At 39.9% G+C, this 23,486-nt stretch overlaps 1 protein-coding gene across 4 annotated transcripts in view; it reads left to right on the top strand.

The window, feature by feature from the left end:
- PRKG1 (protein kinase cGMP-dependent 1) overlaps positions 1–23,486 on the top strand; it is a 1,407,171-nt gene that overhangs the window by 1,269,694 nt on the left and 113,991 nt on the right. For all 4 annotated transcript variants that reach the window (XM_005904632.2, XM_005904631.3, XM_070363677.1 and 1 more), the window contains one exon: positions 10,016–10,090. In XM_005904632.2, coding sequence (XP_005904694.1) covers positions 10,016–10,090 — 75 coding nt within the window. The remainder of the gene's footprint in view (positions 1–10,015; positions 10,091–23,486) is intronic.

Genomic DNA, 23,486 nt, shown 5'->3' on the forward strand with positions numbered 1-23,486 from the left:
TATTGCTTATGGAATTTTAAAGAATAAACACACTTGCTTATGTTATTATAGTAGGTTTAAAGTCAAAATAATAAACCATATTTAATCATAGCTATTTTATGCTTGCATCTCTATAAACAAAAATAAAGCTATGCAGCAAAAAAAAAAAAAGTTATCAATACATAAAGATGTCCCTATTAGTCATTTGTGGTAAGAGAACTCTTAGTGATATTTTAATTTCCTCTCTCATTTAAAAAACTTTTCCATAATAAAAAAAATCACTTACACATTAAATAAAGTGTTTTCCTCAGTTAGAGGGAATTTACTTCAAAAATAATTTTCTGTCCTATCAATATAGGGGCCTTTTGTAAGTGCATGTCCTTTCCCTTCACTTTGTTTTATCTAGTAGTAAAAAAAAAATCACAAATATTGGATTATTAGCACCATAGAAAATTTATATTTTTAACCAAGGGCTAACTGTATAGAGCTTCTCCATTTTGGCCGCAAAGTATATAATCAACCTGATTTCGGTGTTGACCATCTGGTGATGTCCATGTATAGAGACTTCTCTTATGTTGTTGGAAGAGGATGTTTGCTATGACCAATGTGTTTTCATGGCAAAACTCTATTAGCCCTTGCCCTTCTTCATTCTGTGTTCCAAGGCCAAATTTGCCTATTACTCGAGGTGTTTCTTGACTTCTTACTTTTGCATTCCAGTCCCCTATAATGAAAAGGACATCTTTTTTGGGTGTTAGTGCTAGAAGGTCTTGTTGGTCTTCATAGAACTGTTCAATTTCAGCTTCTTCATCATTACTGGTTGGAGCATAGACTTGGATTACCGTGACATTGAATGGTTTGCCTTGGAAACGGACAGAAATCATTCTGTCGTTTTTGAGATTGCATCCAAGTACTGCATTTCAGACTCTTGTTGACTCTAATGGCTACTCCATTTCTTCTAAAGGATTTCTGTGCATAGTAGTAGATATAATGGTCATCTGAGTTAAATTCACCCATTCCAGTCCATTTTAGTTCGCTGATTCCTAGAATGTTGACATTCACTCTTGCCATCTCCTGTTTGACCACTTTCAACTTGCCTTGATTCATGGACCTGGCATTCCAGGTTCCTATGCAATATTGCTCTTTACAGCATTGGACTTTGCTTCTATCACAAGTCCCATCCACAACTGGGTGTTGTTTTTGTTTGGCTCCATCCCTTCATTCTTTCTGGAGTTATTTCTCCACTGATATCCAGTAGTATATTGGGCACCTACTGACCTGGGGAGTTCATCTTTCATTGTCCTGTCTTTCTGCCTTTTCATACTGTTCACGGGGTTCTCAAGGCAAGAATAACTGAAGTGTTTGCCATGCTCTTCTCCAGTGAACCGCGTTTTGTCAGAGCGGTACACCATGACCCATCCGTCTTGGGTGGCCCTACATGGCATGGCTCATAGTTTCATTGAGTTAGACAAGGTTGTGATCCAGGTGATCAAATTGGTTAGTTTTCTGTGACTGTGGTTTTCAGTCTGTCTGCCCTCTCATCAGAGGGCAGATGGAAGGGTAAGAGGCTTATGGAAGCTTCCTGATGGGAGAGACTGACAGGGGGATGGGAAAGACTGACGGGGGAAACTGGGTCTTGTTCTGATGGGTGGGGCCACGCTCAGTAAATCTTTAATCCAATTTTCTATGGATGGGTGGAGCTGTGTTCCCTTCCCTGCTATTTGAAAGTGAAGTTGCTCAGTCCTGTCCGACACTTTGTGACCCCATAGACTGTAGCCTACCAGGCTCCTCTGTCCATGGGATTTTCCAGGCAAGGGTACTGGAGTGGATTGCCATTTCCTTCTCCAGGGGATCATCCCAACCCAGGGCTCGAACCCAGGTCTCCCACATTGTAGACAGATGCTTTACCATCTGAGCCACCAGGAAGTCCGCTGAGCGGAGCGAGCACGAGGAGCCGGTTGTGCTGGGAGCAGGGGGATAGGCCCTGGATGCGTCGGGTTCTGGGCGGGTGAGCAGGAAGACCCCCAAGGTGAGGCAGCCGGGAGAGGGGCCTCGGGAAGGCGCTCACTGGGCCGGGAAACCGACCGCCCCCTCCCGCCCTCAGCGAGGATGCCCAATCGCACACAGTCTAGGTCCACGAGGGTCGGGGAGGACGGCGGCGGGCCCCCCTCCTCCACCCCGCCCCCCCTCCTCCACCGTCGCGAGCCCGCCCAGGCCACACCCTGCATGGCAGACCCGCGCCCTCGGCGTCCATCTGTCCACCCGCCCCAGAGGGGTGGGGGATGCAGGGCGGTGAGGACACGGCGACCGGCCCGCGGGCGGCAGACCGGGGACCCCACCCGCACTAGGGCGAGCGCACCGGAGCGGGGGCGCGGCGGGGGTCACGGGCGCGCCCCCTCGTCCAGCATGCGACGGCTGCGGCGGCGGACAGGCGCCGGCGAAACGGGCAAAGGACCGGGGCCGCGACGGGCCCAGGAAGCCAGACACACTAGGGCGCGGCCTCGGGGAGCGGCAGACGGGGAGCGGACTGAGGGGGACGGAAAAACGGAGAGGGGCACCGACGGGGTGCGGCCACACGAGGCCAACACCAAGGAACCGGCGGCGGAGGTGGGGTGGCCGCGCGCCACTGCGAGGGGAATGGCTCAAAGCGACCTGGGGGACGCGAGTCGGCCGCCAGGGCCCACCGCGGGATCTCACCGCCAGAGGCCTCCCAGCACAGGGGCGGTCCAGCGGGACACCCGGGACGACGGACTGGCGCCCCCACCCCCTCACGGGGCTCGCTCCCACCGCCACCGACACACCCAGAGCCGCAGCCGGCCGGGAGAACACTCTCCCACCGCATAGCCGCGGCCCACGGCCCTCACACGCGCAAGGCTCTCCGCCCCGCCCCCTTTCTCAGGGCTCGGGGGCACTGCTCCGCCCGGGGACGCCAAGGCCGCTGCGGGCGACACCCACGTGAGGCGAGGCAGGCTCGGTCCTAGACAGGGGAAGGGAACGCGGGCGGTCGCACGCGCGGGACGAGGAGGAAAGGCCGGCAGCGGCTGCAGGGAGGGGCCGGCAAGCATGCAGGGAGGGGCCGCAGGACAGGGGGTCCAGGGGCACCGTCCAGGGACCAGAAAACACCGACACAGCCGGGCCACCAGGAAAACCAGCGCGAGATCCCACCGCCACCCACACACGAGGGCGGTCCCGCGACGCCTGGGACTCCAGCGGCTCCAGGCCATCCCCGGAGCGGGCCCCAAGACTCGGCCACCAGGGCCGGCAAGCCGTCCACCCATCTTCCTCTATCCGTCCTCGACAGATCCATCTTCCATCTAGTCTGACCCTGAGGCTCGACATCCTGGGAACAACGTTCTCGAGCGAGGCGGCGCTGACCGTGACCGCATGCCACCACCGGCTGCCGCTCGGCCAAACTGCAGTGGCTTAGTTTCATTGAGTTAGACAAGGCTGTGGTCCCTGTGATCAGATTGGCTAGTTTTCTGTGATTATGGTTTCAGTGTGTCTGCCCTCTGATGCCCTCTACCAACACCTACCGTCTTGGGTTTCTCTTACCTTGGACGTGGGGTATCTGTTCATGGCTGCTCCAGCAAAGGGCAGCCACTGCTCCTTACCTTGCACGAGGGGTATCTCCTCAGGGCCACCCCTCCTGACCTTGAACAGGGAGTAGCTCCTCTCGACCCTCCTTGCCCTTCTGGGCTGCCTCCCATGACCTCGGGGGTGTGGTAGCTCCTCTCAGCCGCTGCCCTGACCTCAGGCGTGCTTTAGCTCCTCTCAGCCGCCGCCCCTGACCTTAGACGTGTGGTAGCTCGTCTTGGCCGCCGCCCTGACCTCAGGTATGGGGTAGCTCCTCTTGGACGCTACCCTGACCTCAGGCATGCGTTAGCTGCTCTTGGCTGCCGCCCCTGACCTGGGACATCGTCATATATAATTGATATATTAATAGAGATGTTGGTATATAGAATGTAATGACAGGAATCTGACCAGGAAGATGAAGATCTGAAATCAAATTAGACAGCCATGTCTAGCTCAGTGAAACTAAGCCATGCCATGTGGGGCCACCCAAGACAGACAGGTCATGGTGGAGAGGTCTGACAGAATGTGGTCCACTGGAGAAGGGACTGGCAAACCACTTCAGTATTCTTGCCTTGAGAACCCCATGAACAGTATAAAAAGGCATAATGATAGGCTACTGAAAGAGGAACTCCCCAGGTCAGTAGGGGCCCAATATGCTACTGGAGATCAGTGGAGAAATAACTCCAGAAAGAATGAAGGGATGGAGCCAAAGCAAAAGCAAGACCCAGCTGTGGATGTGACTGGTGATAGAAGCAAGGTCTGATGCTGTAAAGAGCAATATTGCATAGGAACCTGGAATGTCAGGTCCATGAATCAAGGCAAATTGGAAGTGGTCAAACAGGAGATGGCAAGAATGAATGTCAACATTCTAGGAATCAGCGAACTAAAATGGACTGGAATGGGTGAATTTAATTCAGATGACCATTATATCTACTACTGTGGGCAGGAATCCCTTAGAAGAAATGGAGTAGCCATCATAGTCAACAAAAGAGTCCAAAACGCAGTACTTGGATGCAATCTTAAAAATGCCAGAATGATCTCTGTGTATTTCCAAGGCAAACCATTCAAAACAACGGTAATCCAAGCCTATGCCCCAACCAGTAATGCTGAAGAAGCTGAAGTTAACAGTTCTATGAAGACCAACAAGACCTTTAGAACTAACACCCAAAAAAGATGTCCTTTTCATTATAGGGGACTAGAATGCAAGAGTAGGAAGTCAAGAAACACCTGGAGTAACAGGCAAATTTGGCCTTGAAATACGGAATGAAGCAGGGCAAAGACTAACGGAGTTTTGCCAAGAGAACACACTGGTCATAGCAAACACCCTCTTCCAACAACACAAGAGAAGACTGTACACATGGACATCACCAGATGGTCAACACTGAAATCAGACTGATTATATTCTTTGCAGTCAAAGATGGAGAAGCTCTATACAGTCAACAAAAACAAGACGGGGAGCCGACCGTGGCTCAGATCATGAACTCCTTATTGCCAAATTCAGACTTAAATTGAAGAAAGTGGGGAAAACCACTAGACCACTCAGGTATGACCTAAATCAAATCCCTTATGATTATACAAGAAATGAGAAATAGATTTAAGGAACTAGATCTGATAGAGTGCCTGATGAACTATGGTTGGAGGTTCGTGACAATGTACAGGAGACAGGGATCAAGATCATCCCCATGGAAAAGAAATGCAAAAAAGCAAAATGGCTGTCTTAGGAGGCCTTACAAAGAGCTGTGAAAAGAGAAGCAAAAAGCAAAGGAGAAAAGGAAATATATAAGCATCTGAATGCAGAGTTCCAAAGAATAGCCAGAAGAGATAAGAAAGCCATCCTCAGTGATCAATGCAAAGAAATAGAGGAAAACAACAGAATGGGAAAGACAAGAGATCTCTTCAAGAAAATTAGAGATACCAAGGGAATATTTCATGCAAAAAATGGGCTCGATAAAGGACAGAAACGGTATGGACCTAATGCAAGAATACACAAAAGAACTGTACAAAAAAGACCTTCACGACCCAGATAATCATGATGGTGTGATCATTCACCTAGAGCCAGACATCCGGGAATGTGAAGTCAAGTGGGTCTTAGAAAGCATCGCTACGATCAAAGCTAGTTGAGGTGATGGAATTCCAGTTGAGTTATTTCAAATCCTGAAAGATGATGCTATGAAAGTGCTGCACTCAATATGCCAACAAGTTTGGAAAACTCAGCAGTGGCCACAGGACTGGAAAAGGTCAGTTTTCATTCCAATCCCTAAGAAAGGAAATGCCAAAGAATGCTCAAACTACTGCACAATTGCACTCATCTCACACGCTAGTAAAGTAATGCTCAAAATTCTCCAAGCCAGGCTTCATCAATATGTGAACCGTGAACTTCCTGATGTTCAAGTTGGTTTTAGAAAAGGCAGAGGAACCAGAGATCAAATTGCCAACATCCACTGGATCATGGAAAAAGCAAGAGAGTTCCAGGAAAACATCTCTTTCTGCTTTATTGATTATGCCAAAGCCTTTGACTGTGTGGATCACAACAAATTGTGAGAAATTCTTAAAGAGATGGGAATACCAGATCACCTGACCTGCCTCCTGAGAAACCTGTATACAGGTCAGGAAACAACAATTAGAACTTCACATGGAACAACAGACTTGTTCCAAATAGGAAAGGAGTATGTCAAGGCTGTATATTGTCACCCTGCTTATTTAACTTATATCCAGGGTACATCATGAGAAATACTGGACAGGATGAAGCACAAGCTGGAATCAAGATTGCTGAGAGAAATATCAATAACCTCAGATATGCAGATGACACCACCCTTATGGCCGAAAGTGAAGAAGAACTAAAGAGCCTCTTGATGAAAGTGAAAGAAGAGAGTGAAAAGTTGGCTTCAAGCTCAACATTCAGAAAACGAAGATCATGGCATCTGGTCTCATCACTTCATGGGAAATAGATGGGGAAACAGTGTCAGACTTCATTTTTTGGGGCTCCAAAGTCACTGTAGACGGTGATTGCTGCCATGAAATTAAAAGACGCTTACTCCTTGGAATAAAACTTATGTCCAACCTAGACAGCATGTTCAAAAGCAGAGACATTACTTTGCCAACAAAGGTCCATCTAGTCAAGGCTATGGTTTTTCCAGTGGTCATGTATGGATATGAGAGTTGGACTGTGAAGAAAGCTGAGCACTGAAGAATTGATGCTTTTGAACTGTGGTGTTGGAGAAGACTCTTGAGAGTTCCTTGGACTGCAAGGAGATCCAACCAGTCCATCCTAAAGGAGATCAGTCCTGGGTGCTCATTGGAAGGACTGATGCTGAAGCTGAAACTCCAATACTTTGGCCACCTCATGTGAAGAGTTGACTCATTGGAAAAGACCCTGATGCTGGGAGGGATTGGGGGCCAGAGGAGAAGGGAAGGACAGAGGATGAGATGGCTGGATGGCATCACCGACCCAATCCACAAGACTTTGTGTGAACTCCGGGATTTGGTGATGGACAGGGAGGCCTGGTATGCTGCGATTTATGGGGTCATAGAGTCAGACAAGACTGAGTGAGTGAACTGAACTGAACTGAAGATCACTGCAGATGGTGACTGCATCCATGAAATTAAAAGACACTTGCTCCTTGGAAGAAAAGTTATGACCAACTTAGACAGCATATTAAAAAGCTGCCATTACTTTGCCAACAAAGTTCCATCTCGTCAAAGCTATGATTCTTCTAATAGTTGTGTATGGATGTGAGAGTTGGATGTAAACAAATCTGAGTCCCAAGGAATTGATGCTTTTGAAACTGTGGTGTTGGAGAAGCCTCTTGAGAGTCCCTTGACAGCAAGGAGATCCATCCAGTCCATCCTAAAGGAAATTAGTCCTGAATATTCATTGAAAGGACTGATGCTAAATTGAAACTCCAATACTTTGGCCACCTGTTGCAAAGAACTGATTCATTGGCAAAAACCCTGATGCTGGGAAAGACTGACGGTGGGAGGAGAAGGGGACAACAGAGGATGAGATGGTTGGATGGCATCACCATCTTGATGGCCATGAGTTTGAATAAACTCTGGGAGTTAGTGATGGACAGGGAGGCCTGGCGTTCTCTAGTTCATGGGGTCACAAAGAGTCTGACAGGACTTAGCAACTGAACTGAACTGAAGGAGGAAGACAGGAATTTTTGTAACTATTTGAATTTTCAAATTGCTATGCATTTTAAATGTTTAAGAAAACAATGTATTAATAGATCTGAGTATTTTTTTTAATTTTATTTTATTTTTAAACTTTACATAATTGTATTAGTTTTGCCAAATATCAAAATGAATCCATCACAGGTATACCAGTATTTTTAAAAAGCTACATTTTAGTAGTTCTTGCTCTTTGTTTTTACCACTTAATTCTCCTTTTTCCTCTGTTAGTGCCTTTTCACAATGTTTAGATTTGGTTGTGTTTAAAATATTAAAGTATTATAAAGGAAAGGATTGGGTATCAGAGAAAATGGATTATAATTCTAAACTGCTATCATTTTGGATAAATAACTTAAACTTTCTGTGTTTAAATTTCAAATTATTTATGAAAACAGGAAATCAACCAGATGTTATCTTTTTTTCATAATTAAAGATATGTATTTTACTTTACAACATAAGCCCATCTCACTTTAAGGAGTTTCTCAAAGAAGGATTTCTCTAATAATAACTAAAATATTCAATAGGAAAATGGGCAGTTTTACCACATAAAGAACAATGGCCAAAATCATATTTTAACCATTATCAACCATGGAGATAACATTTATCATTTATTTATCATTAATTATATTTTTGAAACTTTTATATGGACTGCTGCCTATTGCTCATTCATTCACATTCATTTATTTGACCCTCATTAATAAGTTCATTTTACCTTTTCATACTTTCATGGGCTTCTCAAGGCAAGAGTACTGAAGTAGTTTGCCATTCCCTTGCTTTTGAACTGTGGTATTGAAGAAGATTCTTGAAAGTACCTTGGACTGCGAGGAGATCCAACCAGTCCATCCTAAAGGAGATCAGTCCTGGGTGTTCTTTGTAAGGACTGATATTGAAGCTGAAACTCAATGCCTTTGCCACCTGATGCGAAGAGCTGACTCATTTGTAAAGACACTGATACTGGGAAAGATTGAGGGCAGGAGGAGAAGGGGACAACAGGAGATGAGATGGTTGGATGGCATCACGGACTCAATGCACATGGGTTTGGGTGAAATCCGGGAGTTGAGGATGGACAGGGAGCCCTGGCGTGCTGCAGTCCATGGGGTCACAAAGAGTTGGACATGACTGAGCAACTGAACTGAACTGAATGTTCGTTAAAAAAAACTTGATACTCCATGGAATGCAATTCTTGATTCTTTGACTTTTTGTCTAGTCATTGTGTTTTGTTTCCTTTTTGTATGAAAAATACTTAGTATAGAGACTTTCCTTGTGGACTTGTGGGTAAGACTTCACCTTTCAGTGCAGGATCCCTGGTGGGGTAGCTAAGACCCACATGCCTTGCAGCCAAAAAACCAAAAGATAAAACAGAAGCAGTATTGTAACAAATTCAACAAAGACTATAAAAATGGACCACATCAAAGGAAAAAAAAAAGAAAAGAAATACTTGGTGTATTTAGCCCAGCATTCTAGTTACCCTGTTCCACAGATGAGATCATTACCCAAGGGCCTGATGTAATAGCTACTCCTTTCCCCTTCCAGTCAGCCCCCAAGCAGAGTGTCAAGTTTCTCTTTATAGGTTATTTTTTTTAAGTGTATGTAAAAATGACAAAGCAACATTTAAATTTAAATTAGCAAACATCCTACATGTTTCATGCATGTTTTGTTTTATAATACTCACTACAAATGTGTTGAAGAAGACTCTTGAGAGTCCCTTGGACTGCAAGGAGATCTAACCAGTCCATCCTAAAGGAGATCAGTCCTGGGTGTTCATTGGAAGGACTGATGCTGAAGCTGAAACTCCAATATTTTGGCCACCTCATGCGAAGAGTTGACTCATTGGAAAAAAGCCTGATGCTGGGAGGGATTGGGGGCAGGAGGAGAAAGGGACGACAGAGGATGAGATGGCTGGATGGCATGACCGACTTGATGGACATGAGTTTGAATGAACTCTGGGAGTTGGTGATGGACAGGGAGGCCTGGCATGCTGTGATTCATGGGGTCGCAAAGAGTCGGACAGGACTGAGTGACTGAACTGAACTGGCAAGCAAAGCCATTTGCATGTATTAACATTATAGAGATTTAAAATTAAAATGTAAAATCTCACAGCACTTTAAAAGATGTTTCCTGCTCTCAGTTTATATCATTATCTGATATGTTTCTTAATAATGCACTGATATTAAATGTTTAAATTCATTTTTATTTAGATCCTTTCACATTGTTTCAGTGTGTCATTGAGTATGCTGTCATTGTTACCACTTTGGTGAGGATTTATCATAATCACTGCTTTTTTCCTCTCTGACAGCTCTTTCAAACATTTGATCGGAGGATTAGATGATGTTTCTAATAAAGCATATGAAGATGCAGAAGCTAAAGCAAAGTAAGTGAAAATCTGATGGCCCTAATTTTGATTTTTAAAACATGGTTTTGAATAGACGTAAGGTCAAATATTTTGTTGAACTTAAAGCTCAACATTCTGTTGGAAAGAAAGTAACTACTTATGAGTGAAAATAAGCAAGCTGCTCAAGATAATTATTACATAGTATGCTTACTTAGTATGTCTGTCCTTAAATATGAAACCTTAATTTGGTGAGGAAGATCATCTGTAGAAGGGAAAATGATTAGTTTAAAATCCAGTACAAATAATTGACTATAAATGCATTATTTCTTTCACTGAAAACACTTCCTGAATGAATTGCGGTTGAGTTCACCAGTTTGTGAAATTGCATGATAAATAATAAGGCTGGAAATATTTCCTCATGTGAGTACACTGTTGCTTTACGTTGAACTTTGTCAGTGAAAACTAATCAGTTGATCTAAGAAAGAAGTGGAAAATTTTGTTAGAGCCAAACTTGAGTTATAACCCTCAAGAACATCTCAGAAAACTCTGAGAACTGTTCCTGCCCACCAGAAGTCAAAGCACCATTAATGTAAGTTTTTTTTTTTTTTTTTGACAGAGGGCTATACATCAAAAGACATATTTTTGACATAATCCAGATGTAAGTGTCATATGACCCCTTAAAAATTCAAGTAGGAAAGTTATCTTTAAAGAGTTGTTTTATTGTTGCTAGGAGAATGTTGCCCTTTCTGGTTGAGCAGGTATTTCTGCCAGTGGGGTAGGTTTGGTCACTACACAATACAGATACACAAGGCATATTGCGGACAGAGAGGAGACCAAAGGGCAGAGAAAACTTTTTGTTTGAATTTTTCTTGTCTTGCCATAAAATATGAATTTTATTTCACAACTTGTGTTGTTAAGTTATGATTTGAGATAGTACATAAAGTTATGAGATAGTACATATACCACTGTATTTTTATATAACAGAGTACATTTTTATCTACTAGAATAATTTGCTTTAAAACAAAGCTTTACTTTTTTTTTTAAACAAAAATGTGAAGTAAGTTGAGATTGACTATTTTCTGCAAGAATTTTACATTAATTTTTTAAAAAGTATAATCTATATAATCCTGTTCTTTCTCCCAAGAAGGTAACCTGAGTAAATACAATTTTGTATTTGATATCATATAGGATACAGGAAGGTTTGAATCAACTAATATCAGTGACTAGATGGTGCAGGAAAAGAATCTGATTGATTGTTCTTATAGTAACCTAAAAAAGGATAAAATAATTTCTTTTGCCTTGAGAATCTATGAAGATTCAAAATTTGGACTAGAACTAAATAATTATTATAATTCATTTTGACAGATAAAATTCTATTATTTTCAAAGCTATATACATATATTCACATTTTCTTCTCTATATAATTTGCTTTTGTTTCCTCTGCTCTTTGGAGGGACATAGACTTACATCCTGTAGTCAGGTACCAGCAGTGCCCCTGCTAAGATTCCCTGAGGAAACTACACTAAGCCAGTGTTAACATTAAGCAAGCTCCACGTAGTCATCAGTATTTCCTGTACTGTGGCTGATTGGGATGAATTTTCTGGTTTTCTACTTTAGGTTAAAATACATATGAATGCTAAACTTAGACTTTAGTTTCTGGTATTTGCATTAATCATCCTGAGATGGCAGAGGAGAGTCATTTAATGTTCCTTATCAGTTTTAAAGTTATAAAACTTGCTTATTATTAGACTTTATCCCTAAAGGAACATTTTCTTGCTATATGAACGCTCATATTTATAATTTATGTCAGCAAAGTCTTTCTTGAGTTTGTATCTTTAAATAAGGTTACTATGGATCATTTTATATATATTTATATTTGTATATGTATACTCACACATTTCATTTTATATATATTTTATGTCTACAATTAGTGATAGTATTTACAGTTTATCTAAAATAGTACTTGAGCAACTATCTAAATATTTGTAGAGTTACTGGAAAAAGTTGAAGGTCTTTTAAACTGAAATATATCTTTGATCTACTTCTGTTTCTCTGTTACATTTTAGACAGATTCTCTAATGAATGTTTTTCCTATTTATTCTACCCAAAGTCAAGGGCAGTCACTGGCTTAAAACTGATCAGGGGTGGGAAAGCAATTATGAATTAGTTATATCCTTCTCAGTGTACTGCTGACCTTACAAAGGTTAAATTGTGTATATGTCTCATTAATTCTGGGCATTTATGGGTTCACTTGCACATGCTTTAACTAAAGGTAGGCAGGAAAGCAAATCTATTGAGATTCAGATTCAGACAATTAGAAGATAGGTGTAGCAACAGGTCTTCCCACTGGAAGAGAATCCATCAATACAAAGAAACATGACTCTGAATGAGAACTAGAAGCCTCAGGTTCTACCCCTGGCTGTGTTATTGCCAACCAACTAATTTTGGTCCTGTCTTAACATCTGTCTCTCAGTCTCATTATTTTACCTCTATAATGTTATTTAGTGATTTAATTAATGGCAATATGTAAAAATACTTGGTAAATTATAAAGGGCTATACAAGTAGATGGTATTATTTGTAGAAGCAATCACTGGATATTGAATGTATTTGCTAGATGGTTTGATGTTCAGACAATTTATTGCAGATCTATTATATAGAACAAGTTATATCTGAGACAGTACTTTTTAATCTTATGTAGGCAAACTTGTCTCAATTTAGTAGCATATTGTAAAGTTAAACCTAGCTTGGAAATTATCTGTATCATTTTAATAAAATAGAAACATTTAGTTCAAAGAAAGTTCAATTATTATGAAAGAACCAAAAAGGGCAATAAAATGATGACTACATTTAAATGCTGTTCTTTGAAGTATAAATTTAATGGATTATAAATTAATCATTATATTTATACTTGCATATAAATCAACTAGGATAAATTAGTTTGAATTTTTCTATTCAATTAATACTAAATCCAAATGAAAGCATAACCCACATACTTTAACATTGATTATTATTTAGAAAAAGGGAATAGCTTGATGAAAAATGAAAGTCTAAGACCATTGATCTAAATTCTAGAGAGATGAATAATGTGCATTTTATTCTTCGAAATAACTATAATTACTGGAGGAGGTGTTGTAATGCTTTTTACACTGTTAGCATTTTATAGCTTTCTAATAAATAATCAACATCTAAAGATTTCTGAAGTTCAAAGTGTCTTCTTAATTAGGTGTCTTATCACTCAGAGTAGGAAAACTGTTAAAGTATTCCCCAGGGGAGGATTTTTAAGTTGAACTAACATGTTTAAACATCTATTTGTGACAGCACTGTTTTCTCTTCCTATTGGATTTCTTTCCCTTCAGTACATTGTGCCTTCACTTTGTATTTAACGAACTTATGAGGTTTGCCAGCACTGCAGGGGATAGGAACAGGCTCCAATTGATCTAAATTGCCTGGGTAATTTTGTTAATGCCTCTGGGTTTCTATATAGATCACAAATCCTGTACCATTTAAAACTGAGGTGACGATTTGGCTACCCAGTGTAAGCTTTATTCTTTCAAGGTCCCCTTGACTGTGCAAAATCCACTAAAGATAAGATTAGTATTTTATAAAACCCAACTAAAATGATCATGTTATTTATTCATGTGAAATTATTGTTGGCATTGTCTCATTGACTATGCCTATTTAGGTAAAAAGAAAAAAGGTAAGACTGATAGTAAAGATGGATTCACTTGAGACATTTAGAAACTCGTAGAAACTTAGCTGTTAGCACAGTCAGGATTCAGTGGCAGAAAACAGACCATATCTTTCAGAGAAACCATACCAAGTGTTCAGTTTGGATGGCTGGTCCAGAAAGTTTGACTTGAAAGAAATATCCCAGGGAAATGTTTCTCAAAACTCTTCTCCAAAAAAACAAAACAAAACTATTCTACTGCAGAATAGGTGCCCTGTCTCATGAGATATATTTCCTAGAAAAACAGTTATCCATGACAGAAACTTTACCTTTATGGCATGTTTAAGCTTATCTTAATTGCTGTTAATTATCCACTAAGGGCTTTTTCTTTTTAAAATATGAAGTTATAATCACAAAGACATTAGATGAGACAACCTCAGATTGAAGGTAAAGCTCATTAAATCTTATTTAAAGCAGAAAGTAGCATGTATGATGAAAGGTATTTTCATTAAAGGAAAGGAATTTTCATTACATTATTTTCATTAGAGACTGTGTTTTTATTCATTTAATAAACATTTAGAAATATGCTTATGATAAGTTAAGGATTGTACTTTACAGTGTGCATAACAAATAGAAAACATATTTTTTAATAGTAAGGGTCTTGCAGTTTAGTGGGGAGACTGATATGTAATTCAATAATTATTTTCAATATTTACTTCTAGGTTATGATACTTCTTGTGATAAAGCTCTGTTTGGGTAGAGAGACTGATCTTCATTTTTATATCCTGTCTTATTAAAAAATAACCATGCAGAAAATCAAATCGGAAAAAAAGCACACATTCTATTTCATTCTAAGTGTTTCTGATATATGAATATAGACTACTTCTTAAATGAAATGTTTTCAAGTTAGCTATCATTGCTTATTGTTGAATTTGTACTCAGTAGTTATAGGCAAAATATCTCTTTTTCTGAAGGAAATACTTATATATATTAAGTTGAAATATATGTAATTGTAATAATCATAAGAATTTTTGGTATAAAAACTGGTCTTCAATGAGGGATTTATGTATACCACAGCTATATTCCCTGATTAGGGTTATACAGAGCAGAAAAACAAAATAGCAAATTAAAGTCAGTGTTTTATTTATAATGCTGTCTATTTTTAATTAAACTATTTTATATTTTCACCCTAAAAGAACATAGTGATATAGATTAAAAAGCAAAAATCACAGTCTAAACAAATCAAGTATAACTTCTATTAACTATCTTTGTGTTTAAAATTGTACTTATGGTTCTTTACAACTTTATATTCTGCTTTTTTGATTTAACACCTATCATAACTGAGCGACTTCACTTCCACTTTTCACTTTCATGCACAGGAGAAGGAAATGGCAACCCTCTCCAGTATTCTTGCCTGGAGAATCCCAGGGACGGGTGAGCCTGGTGGGCTGCCGTCTATGGGGTCACACAGAGTCAGACACAACTGAAGTGACTTAGCAGCAGCATATTATAAGCATTTATAATATGATTATATATAGTTCTTAAACATAATTTTTGTGGTGACCTGATAACACAGAGAATGGATTCTAATATTATAAACTGATTCAGTTTGTACCCTTGTTGATTCAATTTACTGTGCTTTTGAAAATACGATCTCAATCATTGCTTCAAAAAAAAAAAAAAAAGGCACCAAACAACAAAAAATACTCTCAAACTGGTCCCATCTAGCAGTACTTTCCAAATTATTATATGTCATGACACTCATAGAAAATGAGTACAGCATCTTATGCCAGTTGACTCACCAGCTCTAACTCTATCCTGATGCTCTGAAGGGATTCATATCTAAGCCCTTTAGTTGAGAAGCTCTGATAGTTATGTGAGTATAGATTCATGAGTGCATTTATTTATGATCTCAGTTGATTAATGGTATTGTTTTTCATATGGAGGAACTGTTTCTTATGACAAAATCTCTATAAATCTTTGAGTGTGGTCATGTTTGTTAAATCTGCATTGCTTGGTAGATAGGTATGTAGGTAAGTAGATGTTCAGTAGCTAAGTCATGTCCAGCTCTTTGTGACTCCATGGACTGAAGCATGCCAGGCATCCCTGTCCTTCACTATCTCCCAGGAGTTTGCTCAAACTCATGTCGGTGATGCTATCTAACCATCTCATCCTCTGCCACCTTCTTCTCCTTTTGCCTTCAGTCTTTGCCAACATTAGGATCTTTTCCAATGAGTTGGTGGATGGGTAGATACATAGATAGGTTGATTGATTTAAAACATTCTATAATTATCTAGTAGGCCATTATGTAACAGCATTATTCATGTTCATTCCATTTGTCATATGCATTCACTTATTTAACCAATATTTTCTGTGTGCCTACAAAAGGTTACATGTAAAGCAATGAGTAAAATAGCCATGCTCCTTGCCATCATGGTACCTATGGTCCAGTGGGGAGAGAGACACATTAATTATTCCGGGAACATTTCTCTGAGGAAGTGACGTTTTAACTAGAGTTGAGCTGAATTTTGAAGAATTAGCTGGTACTGGCTAGGAAAGCATTAGCTGGTATTAGTTGGGCAAGAAGTGTTGATAGTATTCTAGACAGACAAACAGCATGTACAAAGTCCCCAAGTTAGGAGACAACATTACATATTCAAGGAACTAAACCAATATGTCTGGGACTTGGAATATGCAAGATGGAGATGGGATTTAAGGATTTAGAGAAAGCACTTCAGGCTTGTAGGCTAGCAAATGTGATGAGTTGGTTTGTAATTATGCGCTCTGGCCTTATAATTACGCACTCTTTCCTCTGTTTGGAGGAGTGAAAATGTGAAAGCAAGAACAGTCAGAATATTTTCCAGATAAAAGCTGATAGCAGATAGGATTGAGTGACAGTAGTGTGAATAGGGACAAGCATTTGGAGCTAGTTAGATGGCAAAGCCAATAAGTTTTCTTAAGGAAATAGATATTGGAGATGAAGGGCACAAAGGCCGAGGATGATGCAAGAGTGTTCGGTCTGGAAACCAGAGGGAAGCAGTGGCATCCACTAAGATAAAGAATGGTGGCCGCATTTGCAGAGTGGGATCGTCATAACTTCATTTTTACTCAGGTTACATATGAGGTGATTTTGAGACATGGTTAGGCAGGCTTGGAGCTCAGAGAAGAGGTTGGTATTCATTTGAAAATAATGAGAATTTAGATGGTAAATGGTAATTAGAGATGTGAATGAAAGAGAATGCAGTGTATGAGAATAGTATAGCACTGAGGATTGATTCTTGAGGAACTTTAGCAGTGACAAATCAGAAAAGGGGGAAAGATTTCACACACACACACACACACGCACACACACACACTCCATGTCCAAAGACTAGTTGGAAAGGAGAGAGGTAGAAGGAAAACCAATTAGCATCACAGAAGGCAGAGATGGAGAGGGTTTCAAGAATGGAGGAGTAGACAGTGATAGTTGTTGTTTAAGTTCCAGTGTGTTAACTAACAAATAACTATTGAATTTATCAAACCACTAGTTCATTTTCTTCTGGGGATGGAGTGGTAGGGATTGAGTCCCCTAAATGGACTCAAAATGAATCTGATTTGAAGAAGTAAGAATCAATAAACTTATATGGAATTATAAAGAATTTCAAGTAAAATTGCTAACAAGGTGTAGTGATTATTATGGATCATCAATGTTGAGAGAAAGAGAAATAAAGCATGTTAAACCCAGCGAAGGAGGAGAGAGTATTAGACTGAGGGAGGGCCTTCCCTGGTGGTCCATTGGTTACAACTCAGCGCTCTCAATGCAGGGGGCCTGGGTTCCATCCCTGATCAGGGAACTGAGATCCATCATGCCACCTGGCATTAAAAAAATTAAAGACTGAGGGAGTTCAATACTGGGTGAGAGGGTCTCAGGTCCTTTTAAGTTTCCTAGACAGAAGTAGAACTTCAAAAAAAAAGTCAGACTCTTACCCTGGGTAAGGTTTGTACCACTTTGTGAAGGGATGTTTTTTTTAATTTGGGGAATTAATTTTATTGGAGTATGGCTGATTTATAATGTTGTGTTAAGTTTCTGCTGTACAGTGAAGTGAATCAATTATACATATATCCACTCTTTTATAGATTCTCTTCCCATATAGGTCATTACAGAGTATTGATTAGCACTCTGTGTGCTGTACAGTATGCATGTTTTGATTTAAGTAGTTACAAAAACAGGTCTCAGATCAAATCATGTGGTGGCCAAAAGAAATGATCAAAATCAGAAGAAAGAAAAATAAAGGAAATAATTTTTATTCCATTGACTGCCAAGAGAACAAAATCTAAGAGTCGGACACAGCTGAGCAACTTCCACTTTGATGCATTGGAGAAGGAAATGGCAACCCACTCCAGTGTTCTTGCCAGGAGAATCCCAGGGATGGGGGAGCCTGGTGGGCTGCCGTCTATGGGGTCGCACAGAGTCGGACACAACTGAAGCGACTTGGCAGCTTAGCAGCAGTGCTGTACAGTAGGTTCTTATTAATTATCTATTTTATGTATAGTAGTGTGTGTATGTCAATCCCAATCTCCCAATGTATCCCTCCCTCCTTTCCCTCTTGGTAACTGTAAGTTTGTTTTCTGCACCTGTGACTCTGTTTCTTTTTTGTAAATAGGTTCATTTGTTCCATTTTTCTTAGAGTCCACATATAAGCAGTGTCATATGATATGTCTTTGCCTGACTTACTTCATCATTGTGGCAATCTCTCAGTCCATCCACGTGGCTGCAAATGGCATTATTTCATTCTTTTTATGACTGAGTAATCACCCATTGTACAAATGTATCACATCTTCTTTATCCAGTCTTCCAGGCCCTGAAAGCAACCTAAATGTCCACTCAACTGGACACATTTAGGTTTTCACTTTTCTATCTCACATTATGTAGTATTTCTTTAGTTTTAAATATTGTCCTCACTCTAAAGAAATGTAAAAATTAAAGATTCTCCTAAGAAGAACTAAACATTTTTTCCTAATACCCTAGCATAAATTTGCAACTAAGTCCCTTCTCCTCCAGAGATAACATGAGCATAGAGAGAAAAGAGAGGCACCATGTACCTCAATGCAAAATGCTCATTTATTCTCTACCTTGTGCCAAAAAAAGGACTGCCATCATAGATACATTTAATACAAAAAGAAAAGTTAAAGCAAGAAAGACGAAACTGTGGTAGCGAGCCAGAAGTAGGGCTAGTCTACAAGGCCCGACCTGTACCATCATCTCCCAGAAAAAGTGATGCATGAAACAGTAGATGTACCAAGGTTGACTGGCTGATTACTGTGGAACCAATGAAGTGCCACAGTCACTTTCCCTGACTCAATAACTGTAGAGGGTATTGCCAACATATGGACCTTTTGATGTAGTCCACATAAATATTTTATTCCCATTTCTATAATTGGTCCTCACTGATTTAAAGCTCCACTCTATTTACAAGGAACATTTTAGTGATATTTTCAGGATTACTTTTGGCGCCAAGCCTTGTTGTCTGACACAACGTGACAGCAGGAAAAGACGTTCTCATGTCACGTTTCATTCGCAGGGACAGCCCTTCCATTGCGCACTCTGCTTGTCAGGGGGAGGTTGCTCGGAGCTCTGTGGCTCACAGAGGGAACTGCCGTTGTTGCTCAGACCTTTGAAAATTCACTCATTAAATGCATCTCAAAACACACAAGGCTATGCAAATCAGAACAGAGGTCTGTATTGTTCAGTAACGTCTTCCCCAATGCTCCAGAGTCGTCTAGCATCTAACAAACATTAGATTTTAAATGCACAATCAAATGCACATGGGGTTGCTCTTTTGAACGCTCTGACTTTGAAATTTTGGACTTTCTTATTAGTGTTTTTCTGCCAAGCATTTCAGAGTAAAGATCTTAGTATTCTCACAATCTTATCAACAATTTATTTCAACCAACTTGGTCTTGATCTAAGCAATTCTCAGGGAAATGAGCCTGGAAAATTGTTTTTCCCCCTATGGAAAGAATTCAAGTGAGTAATATCCTGTTCCAAACAGGGAACTATATGCCAATTAAATGGAAAGAACACTAAGAATGGCATTATGAAATGGCCCTCAAACCAGAATTAGAATTTGCTGACCACTTCTCGGGTTGAATAAGTTAGAAGACAACCCCATTCTCTGGGCAATAAAATTTGTTTTCTTTTTTATAGCAGGACAAAGTATAGGAGGTTTTAAAATTTTGCGGCAGTTGGCCCTGAACTAATAAGTGGCCTTTCAGCTGTACAAGGGCTGTTTACTTTTCAAAGGCTAGTACATGTAATCTGCCTGGAAAGAAGTATAAATGAGTTTCTAAGGGCACCAGTGCAAGCAGATTAAGACTTTAGTGTGACTTGTGATTACAAACAGCGTCAAAGTTTTTCAAGTGCAGTATGACTGACTTCAAAAAAAAAGTTATTTTAAGGATAAAACTACTTTGCCTTGGGTAGAAGTATTTTTATTTCTGTTTCAACTCTCCATTTGCTAATTTCTTCTCCATTTTGCTTATCTTTAAGATTCCTAGGTCACCAGGCTTTATGAAGGTGGATCTCAGTATGTCCTTGCATGCAATCTTTTCTAATTGACAGCAGAGACCTAAAGATAATTGAAAATCTAGTGCTGCTGACTTGCTTGGTGGATGCAGACAAGCATTTCATTACTGACTATGTTTTCTTCTGAAAAGGAAAGCTGATTCCTTTCCACTGTTGTCATAGTACATAACAACAACTGGAAATTACTTTCTAAACATCAGGAGCTCTTTAAATTCTAAGGATATTTTGGTCCCATATGGCAATTAGATCAGCCTTTCCAGAGCCCCAAACTTCAAGGGAAAAGAGAGCATCCTAGTGCTCCTGTCTTTTTGTTATGTTTTGTTACATTATAGAATCTGTTGTGATGTATACCTTTTAAAAAGCAAAAAGAATAATGTCTATCAATAGTATTAGTAATAGATCCCTTTGTGTTCTCAGTAGTTTCCATTGAAAAATAATAATATATGACCAGAATATCTTTTATTCTTCAGTGAAGGGGGTCCCTCTCCGTGGAGTTAAGATAAAGTTGTGTCTGACTCTTTGCCACCCCATGGACTGTAGCCCTCCAGGCTCCTCTGTCCATGAAGATTCTCCAGGCAAGAATACTGGAGGGGGTTGCCATGCCCTGCTCTAGGGAATCTTCCCAAGCCAGGGATCGAACCAGGATCTCCAGCATTGTAGGTGGATTCTTCACTGTCTGAGCCAGGGAAGCCCAAGATGGCATATAGCATAATTCTATAACATAATTAATAATCCTGCTTTATATTCAATATTGGACCATAGTAGAGGGGAAAAACCTTTGAACCTAGTAAGAGCAAGCCTGGTGCTCAGTGGTGAAAGAGGTCCCTCTGGCAAGATCATGCTCACATAGCAAGAGGAATATTTCCTTGGAGTTGGGAGACCTGGGCCTTAGTTACAGCAATGACACCAACTTCTCCATGTGACACTGGTCACAAGGTCTAGAACCTAACTAGCACCTCAGGACCCGTTTTCTAGTCTGTAAAAATGATCATTTTGTAAATTCTTTTAGTTCAAATGCTTAGAATGTGGAAGTTAACAGCCATTCTTTTAGAAATGTAATTCCCTTTTAAATAAACAATATTTTTACTTTTGGGGTTTTCTAAATTAATAATACAGACATCTTTGTGACTGTCAATAGAAAAACAGATTCTTAGGGATGCTAGAATACTTTGTGGATCTATATTTTAAAAGAAGTCACTAAGTCACTTATATTTCCTTCCTCTTAGAATCTGCAAGTTTTGTTAATGCTTAATTTACTCGAAATATTTAAAAAATCATACAGTTTTGCTTGAATTATGTTTTGATAACTGATTGTAGTTCCGTAAATTAGCTTTTAGAAACAGAACAGTTTCCATTTTCATCATTATACATACAATTTTCTCTTGCCAATGTGACATTTAGATATGATAATAAGCCAGTCTATCTTTCAATAAAATGCCATTAGAAAATTATAGAGTGCCTCTGAAACTGGAAATGTTATACCAACATTTCCCCCCATGAATCCTTTTAGAAAGAAAGGACTTTTAAATAATGAATTTAAATGGCAGCATAAGTCATTTTGATACAATGAACATAATACACCATGTTAGTTTACATCTTTAAATTGTTATTTGAGAAAGATGAGATATCATAAAAGTGAAGCATGACTGTTGCTCACAGACATTTGTGTATATCACACCAGTTTCCTCCAATGCATAAATTGGAAACACTAGTCAACTTTATCAACTTTATTAATTACTTCAGGAAGCCAGCCTATTACTCTGATACTCAGAAACAGTTCAAACATTTTAGACAACCTAGGTAAGTTACTGATTGAGCATACTGAAAAGTAATCATTCTGATAGTCTTACAAAGTGGATAAAGCAGCTTCCTAAAATGATTAATTTCAAAATCACTTTCTGTTTAAAGACTTGTAAAGTATGATTCATAGGGAAATTCCCCATCAGTTTTTCTAAGTTTTTTTGTTTAAAATGGTCCTGCTTTATTTTTTTAAGTGTTTATTGTGCTAGTAACATTTGCCTATCAAAATGTCACAATTTAGTTAAACATATATTTTACTGAAAATTATTTTCCTCTTCCAAATCAAGTCTCTTGTTCACCATGCTGGTAAGCAGGTTATTTTGGACACTCCTCTGGATGGGGCTCCTGGTTTTTACTCTTATGCCTCTTAACTTTATTATATTACATGAACAGTTAAATTAACGTAAAGAATATGTTTTAGTGTGTCTAACAATTCTTTTCAAATAGGATCCAAAAAGTTGCCTTGAGATTTAAAAAAAAAAAAAAGGACCATTGAAAGGATGACACCTTTATAACCAAATGACCGATGGTGTTTTTTTGAGTGATGATGTGAACAAGAAGAGTACATGACTTACCCTGAAGATCTCCTAATCCCATTATTTAGAGGTTCTTATTATGTAGACAGACTTCATTGTGTTGGCAGAACTGATTAAATGATTGGTTCCTATGATTTGGGCAACTTCAAGTTCCTAACCCCTCTCCAGAGGTTGGGGGTAGAGCTGGAAGTTCTAACACTCTAATCATGCTTTGCTCTTTCTCATAACCAGCCCCCATCCTGAAACTATCTCAGGGCCACCATCTCATTAGTATGCCAAAGAGGCACTGACCACTCCAGGGATTCCAAGGGTTTTAGGAGCTATGTGCCAGGAACCAGGGACAAAGACCAAATATATATTTCCCATAGATTAAATCATTAGGTGCCAGTATCATACACCCCCCACTCAAGTCATGACAATCAAAACTGTTGGTGCATGCTAAGTCGCTTCAGTTGTGTCTGACTCTTTGGGACCCTGTGGACCATAGCCTATCAGGCTTCTCTTTCCATGGGATTCTCCAAGCAAGAATAATGGAGTAGGTTGCTGTTCCCTTTCTCAGGGGATCTTCCCAACCCAGGGATTGAACCTGAGTCTCTTATGTCTCCTGCATTGGCAGCCGGGTTCTTTGCCCCTAGTGCCACTTGGTAGACTTTGTAAAATATTTTCCAGGGCAACCAGGGTGTGGAGGGAGAACAGAATCTTCCCTGGTTGAGAACCATTGGTATAAAGAGAAGACAAATAAATACAAAATTATGGGAGATACGAAATACAAAAATTTTTATACACTAAAATTGTATTAGTGTCAGAGTGCAGAATTTAATCTGATGTTGAAAATGAGCCTCACTTTCCCATAGTTTCACTTCTAG

Source organism: Bos mutus, chromosome 26 (genome assembly GCF_027580195.1).
Source record: "Bos mutus isolate GX-2022 chromosome 26, NWIPB_WYAK_1.1, whole genome shotgun sequence".
NCBI lineage: Eukaryota > Metazoa > Chordata > Mammalia > Artiodactyla > Bovidae > Bos > Bos mutus.